The sequence below is a fragment of the Galeopterus variegatus genome, unplaced genomic scaffold (assembly GCF_000696425.1).
Source record: "Galeopterus variegatus unplaced genomic scaffold, G_variegatus-3.0.2 Scaffold16562, whole genome shotgun sequence".
Taxonomy (NCBI): Eukaryota; Metazoa; Chordata; class Mammalia; order Dermoptera; family Cynocephalidae; genus Galeopterus; species Galeopterus variegatus.
The window spans coordinates 1,828-19,384 of NW_007742673.1; the positions used below are offsets into that span (position 1 = coordinate 1,828).

Sequence of the window (17,557 nt, forward strand, 5' to 3'; positions counted from 1 at the left end):
TACTATTACTATCCCCAATTTACAGAATACAAAATTAAGTTAAACACCTGCCCAAGGATACACAGTTCAAGAATACAAGTATCAGTGAACTCAGATCATCTCATCCCAGAACTTGCGGCCACTATGCTATACTACACTTCCTCAACACCACTGTGTCCTGCTTTGTTTCACCCATGTATCTAGGACCTTACTTGGGTCCTTACTTTTATTATAAGAACTGCAGCACTCAGTTACAAGTTAATCTTCCACTATAAAAATATAAGCTGCTTCTTATATCCCTAACAGCAGAGGTTTGCATACAAAGTGACGATTCAATAAATGTCTGCATAACTAATATTTCTAGTCAACTATTTTCAAACTTAATAGGCTGTGATATCCTTTCTTCACATAAAATATTATTCAGAAGCCCAATATTATTAAGAGAAAAACATGATGCTACTTGGGTTAAGCAGCCTAGAGACTCTCTCCAGCCCTCCACTCACCCCTCGAAAATAATTTGTGCTGTAAATTCACTTACTTCACAGGGGCTCGAGCATAAACCTGAAGCCAGTCAGGAATTTCTGCAGTATGATATGGATTTGCAGGTACCAGAAGGGACTGATTTCTTTCAGTTTGCTGTGGCTGGTACGTGACAGGAGGTGGTTGATCATACCGAGGTACACTAAGAAGAAAGAACTGACATTCATGAAGACAAAGGCCCTAAATCTAAATAAGAAATTATAAAGCATAATATTTAAGCATCTTTCAATATGTCTCCTGCCCAAACTGACTTCTTTCTACTATATAAAAGATAACCTAAAAGATAAAGGTCTGGCATTCCTTACCATACTACAGGGAAGTAAAATCTACCTTCTCTTGCAAACTGGTATGCTGCAAGTGATGGATATAAACCTAAGCTGAACCTTTGCATATTTTATAGAGATGTCTTTTGCTTGGTATTTATTCTTTTCAAGGACAGCTTCAAAGGAGGCTATAGAATGTTTGAACTAAGTTGTAATCTTTAAACAGAGGCTTGAAACCAGAATCATAAACTTCCATACTAACCAGTAATTAGCTATAAATTCACATCAGAGAAGTTGATAGTTCCTCTCAAAACAGAATGGATATTTTCTTCCTCCTGCAGGCTGAAAAGGAGGGTTGGGATATGTGGTGCAGCAGGGGTGAGTATTGTGCTTTAAATAATCTACATTAAATGTAGATAACTTTTACTTTCACCACCTTAAAAGAACATATGGGAGCTAGAGTTGATTAGAACCTATTTTAAATCATAGAGACTTCAAAAACAACAACAAAAAGACCATGCTTTAGTTAGTTCTAACAGCCTGTGTATGCTGTGGAGAAGGAAAGAACAGTACAGTAGGGTAGGGGTGTTATATGGGAAAGTGCTAAGAAAAGCACGAAACCACTTGAAGGTTAAAGATTGAATTCTGGGAGGCCAAAATGGTCAAACTTAAGACAAAACTGGAGGGGGCCTGCCCCCAAACAAAGACTTATGTGTATATTAGAAAAGGTCACTATTTACTAACTGGTATTAAAATAAGGATTAGATTACATTATGGTTAGCAACTCAAAGATCATGTGCAAATGGTACTGAATTTGATCTTCAATTTTTCTTTCCTAAGTAGGTTCAAAGAGAAATATTCCTTGATAGCACAATTGGAGGGTGGGGGAGATTTGAGGCTTTGAAGTCAGATACGCCTGGGTTTTAACCTCAGTTTGACCACTTATGAATGGTATGAATATAGGCAAAATTGCTTCACTTCTCTAAGCCTCAGTCTCCTTATTTGTAAAAGCAGAATAATACATTCATACCACAGATGGTTGTTCTCAGAATTAAATGAGCCAATGTAAATCAAGAGTTGTGAATAAGGACTGGCACAATATAGACATCAAATAGCTTTTAATACTACTTTTGTGAGTTTAAAGACAGTGTTTATTTTCTCCTGTTGAACATCTACAGAGTTGCTGAGAAAAGCAAATTAATTATGAAAATGCTTTGTAAACTATAAAAATTCAGTAATAACATAAGGTTAATGATGATAACCCAGGAAACTCTCAAATCTGGCTATTTGGACCACAAAGATCTCAGCCACCTGACAACAGCAAACCCCAACCACAGGTTTGGTTCTTTTGATGGGAGGACAACCTCAGTAGTTCAATAAACATTGACTGATTGCCACTACATGGAATCACTGGAAAAAGCTGATTTTCAAAGTTAAATCAATAAATCCAAATATGCACAATAATTAAACACAATAATAATAAAGCTTAGTCTTCTAGGTAATAATGCAAAGGTTATTTTCATAATTATTTTAATGGTTATTAAAATATACAAATGTCCACCATAACCAAAAATCTGTATAATGCCAGGTGATACTAAGCAACATCTATCAACATGCTGATGATATTTTACCCATTTTTAATCTCATGGTTCAGTTCTTGAAGCTCAAATGTGGTTAACATGAAATTTTTGCAACTTTATTACTACGCTAATACTAGCTTTATAAGTACTTTGAAATCCAGTGTATATTTTACTCTTACAGCGCATACCAATTTTGATTAATCACATTTCAAGTGCTCAATAGCCACATGTGACAACTGGCTACAGTATTAGAAAGCACAGGGCTAAAAAAAAAATGCTGGCAACAAACCAGATCTACTAAGAAGCCCGGTATCAATCAAAATAGCCCAAAGAATCACTGGCTACATTTATTAAACAGACCTGGAATGTTTTATCCAGTCCCAATTTTCACTTTCTTATCCAGCAACAGTAAGAAACAGAACATAAAATCATGTCTGAAATTGAGCAGAAATAGCAAAATGTTATCATTCAAAATTATATTTTGACTTTGCAGGAGGTAGGTCTGTGTTATTTATAGGAACTTAATTGTGAAGAGACAGATGTTTTACTTATTTATTTCAATTTCTGGGTATCTACAATAAAAAACATTCTGGCATACTAAAACAGAATCTGATCATAATAACATTAATCAAGTTTTTGAGGTTCTTTATAAAGTTTTTTAAGTAATTTTTTAAATTATTAAAGTCATTCATTACTAAATGTAAATCCAGAGAAAGTCATAAATTTTGAAAAATAAGGCTTTCAAATCTCAAGCTTCAGGATTCCTTTCTCTTTAATAAAAATGAGTCCAAAATGTAACATTAGACAATATCAAATCAAAAAATTAAAAATAAAGTCAATACTCTACCTAGGAGCACAGGGATGCCTGTACTGAGCCTTCTTATTCGTGTGATCTACATAATAGGTTCCAAATTCTGATGACTCAACTCGCTCCCATCCAGGAGGAAGTCCTTCTCGCTCAAGAGGATGGCTCCAGTGAGTTGTATTTGTGTTATGATCTATATAATATTTTCTCCCTCTCATTGTCCAGTCCACAGACCAGCCAGGAGGAAGGGGTAAATCTTCAGAACCATGGTTAGTTAAATTTCCTAAAGATGTAGCAGCAACTCTCCCAATACCTGGGGGAAAAGAGAAAAAGAGAGAAGAAACAGAATAATTATTCAGAGCTAAAACATATGACAGCTGAGAAACAGTTACAAAATTAAGAACCCGGATTGTACTCTTCTGTTAAAATTCATGATTATGACACCACAAAGTTTTTCATAAAACTAGCCAGTATCACTATTATGTGATTATAAAAAGAGGTAGAAATTAGACATTGAAATTAGTGTGTGTTTTTTGGGGTTGATGCTTCCATCATCAGGCCATACAGACATTCAACTAGTAGCAAAGCTACATATGTACACTGCTAAAGGAAAAGGAAAAGAAAATTTCAACTCATTCAAGATTTAAGATTGGACATCTCATCAAAAAAAAAAGCAAAAATGAACTTAAAAAACCATTCCCAGTTTATAATTTCTTAAAAATAATCTGGCTGTGCTCTAGAATTATTAAGTAAGCTTAAGGTAGGAGGGCATATGGTCAACATGCAAAAATCAATTAAATGTCTGTATCCTAATAATCAACAACTGGAAACAGAAGTTATTAAAATAATACCATTTATAATAGCTCCAAAATCATCAAATATTTACATATGTATCTAACAAAACATGCACAGGATCTGTATGCTGAAAACTAGAAAAACACTGCTGAAAGAAATGAAAGACCTACCACATTAATGGATTGGAAGACTCAAATAGTTAAGATGTCAGTTCTTCTGAAATGATCTTTATGTTTAAGGTAGAGTGGTCCCCCCTTATCAGCAGGGGTTATGTTCCCCAGTGGATGCCTAAAACTGTGGATAGCACCAAATCCTATATATACTATGTGTTCTCCTATACATACATACCAAGGATAAAGTTTAATTTATAAATTAGGCACAGTATGAGATTAACAACAACAACTAATAATAATGTAATACAACTACAACAATAAAAGTTATGTGAATGTCTCTCTCTCAAAATATCTTACTGTACTGTACTGTACTTACCTAATTTTCAGACCATGGGTAACTGAAACCGCAGAAAATGAAAGAGTTACTACAGTAACTCCAATCGAAATCCCAGGAGTTTTTGTAGATATAGACAGGTAGCAGACAAGCAGACTTTAAAACGTATATTGAAAAGTAAAAGATCTACAGTCAAAAACAAATTTTTAAAAGAAGAACAAATGTGGAAGACACACTACCTGATTTTAAAACTTAATATATAAAGCTACAGTAATCAAGACAGTGTGGTATTATTAAAAGAATAAATAATGGAATATAACAGAGAACCCAGAAACACACTCGTACATACATGGTGAACTGATTTTTGACAAAGGTAAAAAGGCAATTCAGTGGAGAAAGGACAGTTTTTTCAACAATTGGTGTTGGGACAATTGGACTCGCATATCTGAAATAATCAAAACCTGTTATCTCCCATTTTATACAAAAATTAACTCAAAATGGATCATATAGCTAAATGCAAAATGTAAAACTATAAGAGTTTTAGAAGAAAAAAATAGGATAAATTTTCATGACCTTATGTTAGGCAAAGAGTTCTTAACCATCATACTCAAAGTTCAACACATAGAGGAAAAATACTAATAAATTGGTCTTCATCAAAATTAAAAACACTTGCTCTGTGAAAGACACTGTTAAGAGAAAGAAAATCAAGCTATAAACTGGGATAATATATCTGCAAATCACATATTTGACAAAGAATTTTTAACTAGTGTAAAGAACTCTCAACATGAAGAAAACAGTAGTACAACCACACAGTGAAATCTACTAAGGATTAAAAAGAAACTAAATGTTGGTACATGCAACAACATGGATGAATCTCAAAGCACTATGCTGAGTGAAAGCAGCCAGTCTCAAATGATTACAAATTTTATGATTCCATTTATATGACATTCTTGCAAAGACAAGACTACTACAGTTGTTAGGAAATGGGGTTGCTACTACTGGTTGCTAGGAAATGGGGTTGGGGATAGCAAATTTGGGGGTGATGAAAATGTTCTATATACTGATAGTATTGGCATTACATGAATCTATATATATATTTTTAAAAAGTTAAGTTTACTATATGTTATTTAAAAAAGGAAAAAAGAATAACCTGGCTGTGTAATTTTATTCTCACACAATAGTAATAGTGTATGTATAACAAATCACTCCAAAACTCAGTGGCTTACAACAAGAATTTATTTAGTTCATAACTATGTAGCTCAGTGACATAGGCTGAGCTCAGAAAGCTTCCTTGCTGCTTGGTATGTTATCTTTATCATTATTTGATAAAGTTATCTTGAGTATGAGGTAACTTCCCATATGAGGCACTGCTGATGATCAGACCTTCTCAGACCTAAGCTGCTACTTTTTCTACCCCTAGTTCACTGTGTTCCAGCTACACACACCTCCCTGCTGTTCTCAAACATGGCAGGCACTGGCTATTCATTTTCCCTGGACATTCTTTCTTCAGATATGTTTGGCTCACTCTCTCACCCTCTTCCAGCCTCTTTTCAAATGTCTCAATGAAGCTTATTCTTACTACCTATGGCAATCTACATCTCTCCAGACTCTATTTACTGTTTTACTTTTTTCGTATCACTTTAACATTTGAACTTAAAATATAACTTTTGTTTCTTTCTCATCTTTCTTATCCCACAGAACCCCATAAGAAAGATCCATAGGATGGAAATCTTTGTTTTGTTCACAGATATATCTCAAGCCTTGTGATATGTATGTTTTGGTTTTCATTCACAGTTTCTGGCTTGCTCTAACCTTACCCTGCCTTTCTATCTTGGAGCTGGCCATAAAGAAATTCTCTGACCTATCTTATCTGATTGTAGGTCATAAGACCCCCTTTCGAGAAGGGGTCCCATCCCATGTCCAGGAGGAAGGAATGCTACACAGAGAGGCCGGGAAGAATCTGGACAGGTCTTTCTGGGTTTTCCCACACAGTCCATTACTGTTAGTTCATACTCTTTTTGTCCAATCACATTTCTACACAGTGTCCATGCTTCGATCATGCCTGTGTAATGAAGCTCCCATAAAAACCCAAGAGCACAGGGTTCAGAGACCTTACAGATAGCTGAACACTGAACACATGGAGGTTCCTTGAGGGTGGCATGACTGGGGAGGGCATGGACGCTCCTTGCCCCTTCCCTCTTAACATGCCCTATGTCTCTCTTCATCTGTATCATTTAAAATATCTTTTATAATAAACTGGTAAATGTAAATATTCCCCTGAGTTCTGTGAGTCGCTCAGCAAATTAATCAAACCCAAGGAAGGGGTTGTAAGAACCCCAATTTATAGCCAGTCAGCCAGAAACACAGATAAAACAACCTGTAGCTTACAATGGACATCAGAAAGAGGTTGAGGGGGGACAGTCTTGGAGACTAAATCCTCAACCTGTGGGATCTGATGCTATCTCCAGATAGTAACAGAACTGAATGAGAGGACACCCAGCTGGACACCCACTGCAGAACTGCTTCCTTGCTTGCCGGTGGGAAGAAATCACCACACATTTGGTCATAGACTTCTGTCTTCTGTGTTGATTGTTACTGAATAAGATTATAGGAAAAACACTCTAGTGTGTGTTTTTTCCCTATACAAGCCTCTAGAACAGTATCTACAGAATAAAGCAAATAGTATGTGTTCAATAAATAAGCAATAGTAATGAAAACACTGTGGTATTAGTGGAGGAAAGACGTATATACCAATGCAACAGAATAAAGAACCTAAAAATAGACCCATACAATATGCCAACCTGATTCTAGACACGCACTCAACAAAAAAATCTATCCCTTCTGCTAACACTTAAATTAGAAACCATCTAAATATCAATCATCAGAAAATTGATTAAAAATGTCTGAGAGGTCCACAAAATGAATTCCCACACAGCTACTTAAAAAGAATGATTTTTTAAAGAGAAAGAACTGAGGTAATTCCACCTGTAAAAAAAATCTAGGATATATAAAGTAAAAAAAGCAATTTGTAAGTCAGTATATAAAATAACACCATACTGGGGCCGGCCCATGGCTCACTCCAGAGAGTGTGGTGCTGATAACACTAAGGCCATGGGTTTGGATCCCATATAGGGATGGCCGGTTTGCTCACTGGGTGAGCGTGGTGCTTGACAATACCAAGCCAAGGGTTAGTATCCCCTTACCGGTCATCTTTAAAAAAAAATAATAATAATAAAATAAAATAACACCATACTAGTTTAAAATATTTATATATGTTAGTATATTCACACAAATAATCAGAAGCACAAGAAAATGAAGAACCTCTACTTACATGTTTTTATAAAGGTTGAATTTTTTAAACCAGACCCAATACAAAATTAATTCTTGAAACATAATATAGAACTGGCAAAAATGGTGTGGGGGTGGGAGTGGGGGAACATGGAGTTAAAGTGGTTAAAATGGATAAACTGAAAATCTTTCGGGCCGGCCCGGTGGCGCACTGGATAAGTGCGCCGCTTGGGAAGCGCGGCGGCGCTCCCGCCCGAGGGTTCGGATCCCACATACAGACCGGTTCCCGCTCACTGGCTGAGCGAGGCGCGGGAGCGACCCCGAGGGGTGCGATCCCGTTGCCGGTCCCCGGTCCGGTACGGGCGCGACACTGAGGGTTGCGATCCTTTGCCGGACACGAAAAAAGACAAAAGACAAAAGACAAAAAAAAAAAAAGAAAATCTTTCTAGGCTTCCAAAAATAAGTACAAAAACTACATTAAATATTTTCCTTGATTCATGGACTGACTTTGCCCCTCTCCCTCCCAAGTTTTACCATAAAACTAATTCATGAAACTAAGGTGAAACTAATTCATGAAACTAAGATGTTTCTTACAATTAAGGGGACAAATAAATCTGTTAGTCGTTAGGCAGCAGACGTAGAGGTATTACCATTGCCTGTGCATGTCCAAACCCAGTCTCGGAACCTTTCTGATAATGGGTTTGTTTCAATCCAAGGAGTCTGGGACTCCAGCTAATTTTATGTATAAAAATTATGGGTCCAGTATATGTGCGTTTTTAGAAAATGGAAAAATCCAAGGGATAGCTTGGAATTAATATAGCCACAATAGGGCAGTTTTAATTAGGATAAAATGTTTATTTGTGAGGTACATTAGAAAAAAGGGAGTAAAACACCCTGCAAAGAAATCTAGTTTTTAAAATAGTATCAATATTAATGACAATGGATTACTAAATAAACCAGAAGTTGTCTTTGTAGTTTGTTTTTTCTCTTTGGGATATATCTCAGTCAGGAAGTACAGTCAATTTATTGTGTCTAAAATTCACTTTGAATAATTTTTCTCAAATATGGATAAGCCATTTGATATATACTTAGATTTATTTCTTTCATTTCGTTTCATTTTTTAGGGATTATTTTTCTAAATTTTGATCTCATTTTGTTTTGTAGTTACATAGGAATTCAAACACCTTGGAGAAATGACTTCTGGGGCAGGAAAAATGCAAGATGATCCGGAACACTTTTCTAGTATCAGAAAGTGAGGAACTATTCAAAAAAAGGATCACGTGAAGGGTGCAAAGGAGTCACCCTAAAAGAGCTCACAATGGCCACAGCAAGAACAATTTGAGTAATCAAATAAGTGACTCAATATTAGATTATAACCCAAAATATAAAATAAACATACATGTGTCTGTACTGATAGAAAGCACAGAATAAATGGGGGAGAAGAGACAAAACTTCCTTATAGAAGAATTCCACATATGTGGATATTCCTCATTCCAGGAGATAAAGCTCAACTCACCTATTCCCCCTTGACAGTGAATTATAGTTATGACTCCTTTCCAAGGAATAGAGTATGGAAAGGGGAAAATAGTAACTTTATAGTAGAGAAACCTGGCAAACCTTAATCAAGTGCTGAAGATATAACATCACCAATAATGTCACATGCATATCATGTACCTTCTTATACATAAGGACACTTCACGTCTGTGGTATCCTTTCCAAAAACCAGTAAGCCCAGCCTGATCATGAGAAAAACACACAAAATCCAAATTGAGGGACATTCTACATAATATCTGACATGTACTCCTCAAAACTGTCAATGTCATGAAAAAAACAAAATACTGAGAAATTGGCATAGAAGATGACTAAGGGGACATGACAATTAAATGCAATGTGGTACTCTAGACTGGACCCTTGAACAGAAAATGGACATTAACGAAAAAAATGGTTAAATCCAAATAAAGCTTGGCATTTGGAAAAAAATCCATGGGCTCATAAAGATACATGGCCAGGGTACCACTTCATTATTTTGAAAAGCAATCTTTCCTATATGAACAGCAACCAAATAATTGATAAAAGAAAGTTCTTCATTATAGAATTCCAACTAATACATACAGAAGAAATGATCAAATTTGAGTATCACAATTTGTAACACCTAAGAAAATACTGGATGTAGCCAATGATCACTAATGGCTGCCCAAACCAATGGGTAAAAGGTTAATGGAGAACTTCTTGATAGATGATGAATCAGGCTATCATCTGAATCTATGGTCAATCTTTGCATCACAAAAAGAGAAATCAGTCATTATGTGTCTCTGGAACTGAAGATATGTGATATTCTCAAATATGTTTGGTCTTTGTCCTCATTTCCTGGCATACTACTCCTAAAATCCTTGGAATCTCCAAACTGGTAAGTGTCTTTTGTATGCTGAGTTGAATAATGGCTGGCAGCCCTTGGGTAGCTTTGGGATGGGGGCAGGTCAACGGAAAGAGCAAGGCAGGATTGGATTGGAGGACTGTGACTTTCAGCCCCACCCCCAGCCTCTGGGTGGGGCAAAGGGGCTGAAGGTTAAGTCCATCACCAGTTGCCAATGATTTAATCAACCATACCTATGTTATGAAGTTTCCATAAAGACCCAAAAGGACTGGGTTCAGGAGCTTCTTGACAGCTGAACACAGGTAGATTCCCAGAGGGTGGCACTTCCAAAGACAGCATGGAAGCTCTGTGCCCCTTCCCCCCCCATACCTTGCACTATCCATCTCTTCATTTGGTGTTCATCTGTATCCTTTGTAATATCCTTTATAATAAACCACTAAACATAAGTAAGTGTTCCCCTGAGTTCTGTGAGCCTCCCTAGCAAATTAATCAAACTGAACTGGAGAGGGGGTTGTGGGAACCACGATTTATAACTGCATGGTCAGAAGCACAGATAAAATAACCTGGGGCTTGTGATGGGCATCTGAGGGGGTGCCTGGGGTGGGGGGTGGACACCCAGCTGGTGTCCACTGCAGAACTGATTGCTTGTTTGATGTGTGGGGGAAAAAACCCACACATTTGGTCACAGAAGTCTTCTGTATTGATTGTTGAGTGAGTGTATAGGAGAAACTGAGTTTTGTTTATCACTCTTGCTCAGTACCCTTTGGGAAGAAAGGCATATTTTTTAAAAAGGTGGTGACAAAACAATGGAACAAAGCTAACAAGCCTTTTGGTGGCACTGACCTTGGCTTCTGTCAAACTGCAACTGAAGGTTTAACAAATGCAGCTTAAGCAACTTCAGTCTTAGAAAATATTTAAAGAGAAAAGAAACAAGCCAATGTACTAAGCACATACACATACGAACAACTTTAAAATCACATTGTGTAAGCATGCAATGACTTTATACCCTCTGATACTTCCACTATGTTGAAATATCTTACTAAAACTATAACCGAGAATAGCAATGCAACAATTTTTTTTAAATTATAGTCAATTCAATGTACTTATATTGAATTATTTATAAGAACCATAACATTGTGGCCAGACAGAAGTGCCTCTGGAAATATCTAACATAGATTTCTAAATACAGTATTACTAAAAACAAAAACTATTACAGTAATTAAAAACTATACAGGCTTAGAGAGTATTAAAGTTTGTGAAAATTTCATTCACCCAATTTTCATATACTTTCTGAATTTGCCTAAATCTAGAAACACAAGCTCTTTTACATTTAAACAGTATTAGGCACCAAAAACCATATTTGAACTATGATAAATCTGAAATTCATATTTAGAAAAAACATAAAGACTGTCTGTAAAAATCCTGGTTTCTAAAACTTGAATAAACCTTGACAATTTGATAATGGAGCCAGGAAGTCCCCAAAGTTCCAAATAGGCTTATCAGCTCTATTAACACTAAGTAAAACCCCAACACCATGTAAAACCATGATTCCTAACCTTTTAGAGATATCCATAGTCTCATGACACATCCTACCTGTACTCTCTGAAAGTATCACGTGCACTACATTTTTTCCAAACTATTCTTTGTGATAATTTTATAAAACTTATTGAGAGATGAATATAGTAAAAGAAAAAATTAGAAATCACTGGTCTAAAACATAAAACTTTACTAGTTAACAAAATAGGTCTAGCAGATTAAAAAAAAAAAAAAATAAAGCTACATCAAGCACTAATACATTGTACCTCCACTCTAAGTTCAGCCAGAAAGTTGAAGCTTCAATAACCAAACATGCCAAATCTGGAAAAAGCACAGAACAGCACATAATACTCTTACAAAGGGCACGAGCACTAACAGTTATGAAAGTGTACTTTGTCCCTGGCCCTTTCCATATGTCTTATTTCATACTCAAAACAGCTCTATGAGGTAGTATATCACTACTACTTTACAGATGAGGAAAGTTTCGTGTAAGTTATTTTACAAACAGCCACACAGACGGTATGAGGTCAAATAAATTTATTACTAACCATGTAATCTTAGCTACAAAAGATCAACTGTAATTCTTCAAAGAAAAACATGATTGCCAGTATTAAAAGAAAAAGAAAAAGTAAGCTACCAATTTTGAACTAAATCAGTGTGGAAAAACAAGAACTTCAGTATTTGAACCACAAGAAAAAAACTAGTTTTCCATAATTTCAATTAGTCCTACAAAAGAATAAGTTGCATTCATAAGTAATCCTTAAAACAACTTCCATTTGCACGAATTAACTAAAAACACCTTCCATTAATATAAAGTAAAACATTGATGAGCTAAATACATGATTTCCCAAAGACACAGATAAAGTATTATTTTGTTGCTATACCAAGTTTTCACTTGATAACACCTCCAGAGAACTTAATCTCACACAAGGCAGATATTTATGACAACTACCCTTATAAACTAAGCTTAAAAATTCTGGTTTCCAAATTTTGTATTGGCTACACAGAATAAAATGGACCTGTAACTCTAATCAAGTTCTACAAGGTCTTTAGTAAAAGACTCTAAACATGATAGCCCATGTTATAATCAAGATGTTGATCAAGATATCTAAGTACTGAATTAAGCCAACTGCTTTCTCTCTTCCTCTGCAAAATAAATACAGATGTATCTATATATGATTCTGGTTAACTAAATACTTATGCATTTATTGGAATAAATATAAATCCAGTTGTTTTTTTTGTAAAGCCTGACACTTTTTAGTTTGATTTTTATAACTTGATTTCTTAGTCATCTTTAAAATGTTTAAAATGTTTTTAAAAGTTTGTCACTTCAAACTGCATAGAACTAAATTACTTAAGTGCAAAACAAAGGAATTCAAAATTCAATCTGCCTTTAGCATTCCAACTAAAGACTTCCTGTTAAAAGTAGGATTCCTTCCTTTGGCACATACAGTAAGAGCCCGACTGGTATGTTGGCTAAGAATGTTAAAGGTCAAATTTCACAACTAAACCTAGAATTCTCTAAGCCCTAAAACCCTTTAAGATATTATACAACTTGTTTTTGTGCTTCTGCTAAGTACAATAAAATGAAGTTAACCCTTGAGATAAGGTGTTTCCTGGAAGTCTAAACAATAACTAATATGCAGGAATCGCTATTGTCATTAAGTCATTATAAAACAATTTTTCCATATCTTTTCATGCTTATTAGTATCAACGATCAAAATTTAATGCTTGTGAAAAAAATCTGTCTATAGCACATCCCTCCCCTCCCACAAACTTACTTTCTCCTTTGTGTTCATTCATATTCCTTTACGCTATCCAGCATAAACCTTGAAAATATAAATTTCAAGTCTTTTCAAGATGAATTCAAGAAACTTTCAGCTATTGTCTCATTTTCAGATTTTTCCCTTCTGGAAAAGACAGTTATTATGTTTTTCTATTTCATTAATAATTGGTTATTAATCCTCCTCTCCAACTTAAGAGATTCCTTCAAAGTACTCTTTGTTTTTTTTCTAGAAGATAAAACACTCAATCTATTAAATTTCCTCAAGTAATGTATCAACTGCTATCATAAATGCACAACTTGTTTTGGGGGTGGGGTGGGGTGTGTATTTTATTACCAAAACTTCGAATAGCTGCCACCTTCTTCAGGCCTGATGAAATCTGATGTTCAAAAGTCTGGGATAAGATATAGAACACAGAGCTTACAGTGTAGTCTCATTAAAACAAGGCCTTGGCTAGTCCATGAAATCAAATGGGTTTTTTTTACAATAATATTATTTAATTTAAAAAAAATTTCAATTAACCTGTACTTTATTTATTTCTAAGTTGTGATTAGAAAGTTGTTTTAAAGTCTGTCTTTAAACTTAGAAAAACGAAGTCAGATTGCTCCTTAAAGAACATAAGTAGAGATTTCGTTCTACAGAATTTATTTCCTCAATGATATTTTGGGAATCAGAACTTTAAAATATGGGGCCAGACCCGTGGCTCACTCAGGAGAGTGCGGTGCTGGGAGCGCCGAGGCCGCAGGTTCGGATCCTATATAGGGATGGCCGGTGCGCTCACTGGCTGAGCGCGGTGCGGGCGACACCAAGCCAAGGGTTGCGATCCCCTTACCAGTCACAAAAAAAAAAAAAAGAACTTTAAAATATGAATTAGAATTTTGATTTTAACTTGATATTATTAATTCTTCATATGTATATACTTAAAACTCAGGCAGAAAAGTATTATGAGCTATCGGTGATGTTTGCAGTATAAATATAGATGGGGAAGGTCTATGCAAAGAACTAATAACCTGTGTTAACGGTAAACATAGCTATTATTCCTGCTCCCCCTCCACTACCAAAAACTGTTTTGATTCCACAGATTTGAAATCTCTGGAGTCATCCACTCATTCAGCCACTTATTTTTTTGAGCATCTCCTATGTAGCTAGATGCTGTGCTAATCCTGTGTAACTATCTGACTTTTCCCTCTCCTTTGTCCCTAAAACCGCATTAGCGGCCAAGTGCTATTAGTATGGATTTGTCCCACTTCTCCCCTTTCCAAATGTCCGAAGCACAGGTAAAGTCTTCATTAACTTATTTAAAATATTAACTGTTGAACATGTACCCAGTGGAAAATTATGGAGTCATTAAAGCTACTCATAAAAAATATATAACACTAAGAAACTCATTCAAGTATAAAAGCAAGGACACAAAACTGCAAAGTATAATCACAACAATGTAAAAAAATTGGCATGGAAAAAGGATGAAGGACATAACAAATATACTAAGAGAATCTCTAGTGGTTGGGTACCTTTTCTGCATTTTGCAAATTTCCTACATTAAGCAGTTATTACTTTAAAAGAAAATAAATGAGCTTTATTTTAAAAACTTACATTTTTAGTTGGCTAACAAATTATTTCTGAGGTTTAGAACTGCACATTAGAAATAACCAAAATAAACACTCAAGTATGAATTGTCTTAATCCTTTAACCTAGAAGTTCTTTAAAAACAAAAAAGTAGTCATCCATGCTCATTATAGTATTTCTACATGTTTAGAAAACCTCTCCACTTCAACATCCCAGTGAGACCCTGATGTCAGCTTTCACAAAATTAAGCTGTCCTTACCAACTATTACACACTATTTCCAAATTTTCAAACCATTAATGATTTACTCTCTTCCAAACCCATAATTCTCATTTTTTTCTTCAAAGGTGTCCTAGATTTGCCTTTTCCTCTCTTTTGCCACTGGTATCTACAAACCTCTTTTCTCTAGGAACCAACCTATCCTGAATACTACTAATCTTTAAACACCGATTTCATAAAATCACTTGCTCTTTTTTTTTTTTTTTAAATCACATGTCTTTTTGAAAGGCACAATGGCTTCTGCTTGACTCAAGTCTAACTAAGCCTGCTGTTGGACCACAAATCTCCATTTCACCTTACATCTTACTTCTTCAAACCAGGCAGAACTACACAATATCTTGAATTTAAACAATGCCTTCTCTGTTTTCACTGGGCTAGACCCAATTTTCCACCTAAAATGTCCTCCTTCTGCCTCCTGTTAATCTAAAGGCCAAGCTCAAAGCCCAGTTCAAGTCCTTCCTCTTCCAAAATCATTCTTTTAGGTGTTCCAGCCTACACTAATCTCTCTTATGACTCCCTCTTGCACTTAACAGCCAGTACCACAAAGTCAAACAATTGTTCTTTGACTATTGTGTATATTATTGGTTTTGTTTCCCCAAATAAGGAACCAGAAGGCAGAGACCAAGAGGGCCAAGAAAAATGCTAGACACATAAATGATTAATACTAAATGAATAAAAATTTTTCTACAGTCATAATACTCGTGCTCCAAATTGTTTTTTTAAGAAGTTATGTGAGCCAAAAAGTAAACCTGTCTTATTTTTTTTCTTTATCCTGCCAAAATTTAAAGCATACAACTTAGTAAGTAGGGGAAAAAACAGACAAGAAAGTTTAATTTTCAGCTTGCTTCAGTTTATCTAATAAAATCGAGTACTTTAAGAATAAAGTAGAACTGTACATTTCTCCAGTCTCTTCTGCTCCTGGTAGGAGTATCCCCAAGTCAGAAAATATGGAAAGCAGATTTTTTTATTTACATGGCTAATTTTCTGCCTATTACAAAAAGAACAAAAAGGCATACTCAACACAATTAACCATGTGACAATAAGTGTTTCCGACCAACCTGGGAAATATCCTCCTTTCCTTTCCCAGTTTTAAGTCCAATTTCTCTGAAGACCTAACCTTCCCCATTCTACCAAATCTAAACATAATTCACCCCAACTGGAGACATTAAATTCTCTAGGTTTTCAGGGCTCACAGTGTTAACAGTCTATATACCTTGAGATAAATGGCAAGTTTATATAACATGAATTAATAAAATAAACACAAGAGTTTTTTCATTCTGTGTAGGTTAATAACTATTTCCAAGTGGACTTAAGCAAGACTGGCAAAATAAAAAACTATTGTGCCATAAGTATTTTTTGGCTTCCCAGGAAAATCCAAAAAAGAGCATCTTTGTAACTGAAATATTAATAAATATCAATATAAACTAATGTACTATTTATAATGTTAAATTACCTGAAGCATGCCTCCCCTGATTCTGTGGCATTCTTTGGAAGAGATCATGGTTATATTCATAATATCTGTAGTCTTCGTGTGCACGATCTCCAAGTGGCCGTCTTCTCTGACCATCAAAAAAATTATCTGAATAATAATATCGGGAACCAGAGTCTCCATTTTCAACAGCAAAATTAACTTCTGTTAAAAATGACTGAGAAGAGCCATACTCCCGAGGGACATCTGCTAAACTCCTGGCAAGATAAGAAGGTGCAGATAATCTATTGCTTTCTCTTCTCATTACTTCATGAGGTGCTCTTTGAACTGGAGTTCTAAGGAAACTCTGGTTTCTTGAAACTACTCCATCTCCAGAAGCTGAAAAGGCATTAGGGTTTGAATCTGGAAGACAGATATCAGTTCGTCTTGGAATTGTTGGACCGTGCCGGATGAATGAAGGCATGAGATCTATAATAAAACAAAGAGTAAAGTTAAATTTCAATAAGTAACTTTTCAAAAGTTGTCCATTTACATTTACCACCCTAAAATCAAATGTCAATTTCTCAAATTCCAATTTAAGATAGTACTTGGGTATTTTAAATTGAGGAAAATTAATGTTTACCCACTCAAATGAATTTATAATTTGCATGAATGTGCTATGTATAAGCTCAGACAAAATCAAATGTACTCCGCATACTACCATACATAATATGATAAACTACATATTAATGAAATGCTCATGAATTAAAATGCAAAAATAGGGGCCAGCCCGGTGGCGCACTGCTACAGTGCGCTGCTTAGGAGCGCAGCAGTGCTCCCGCCAAGGGTTCGGATCCCACATACAGACCGGTTCCCGCTCACTGGCTGGGCGAGGTGCGGGCGCAGCACCGAGGG

General features: G+C 35.5%; 1 protein-coding gene across 1 annotated transcript; it reads right to left on the reverse strand.

The window, feature by feature from the left end:
* Positions 1-482: 482 nt before the first annotated feature.
* On the reverse strand, positions 483-17,126 carry LOC103582510 (protein salvador homolog 1-like; the record flags this gene model as incomplete). The annotated part of the gene is given in 3 exon segments (XM_008564082.1): positions 483-661; positions 3,210-3,480; positions 16,688-17,126. Coding segments are annotated over 3 exon segments (889 nt in total), but the record flags the coding sequence as incomplete, so codon positions are not given.
* Between the last annotated feature and the right edge of the window lie 431 nt (positions 17,127-17,557).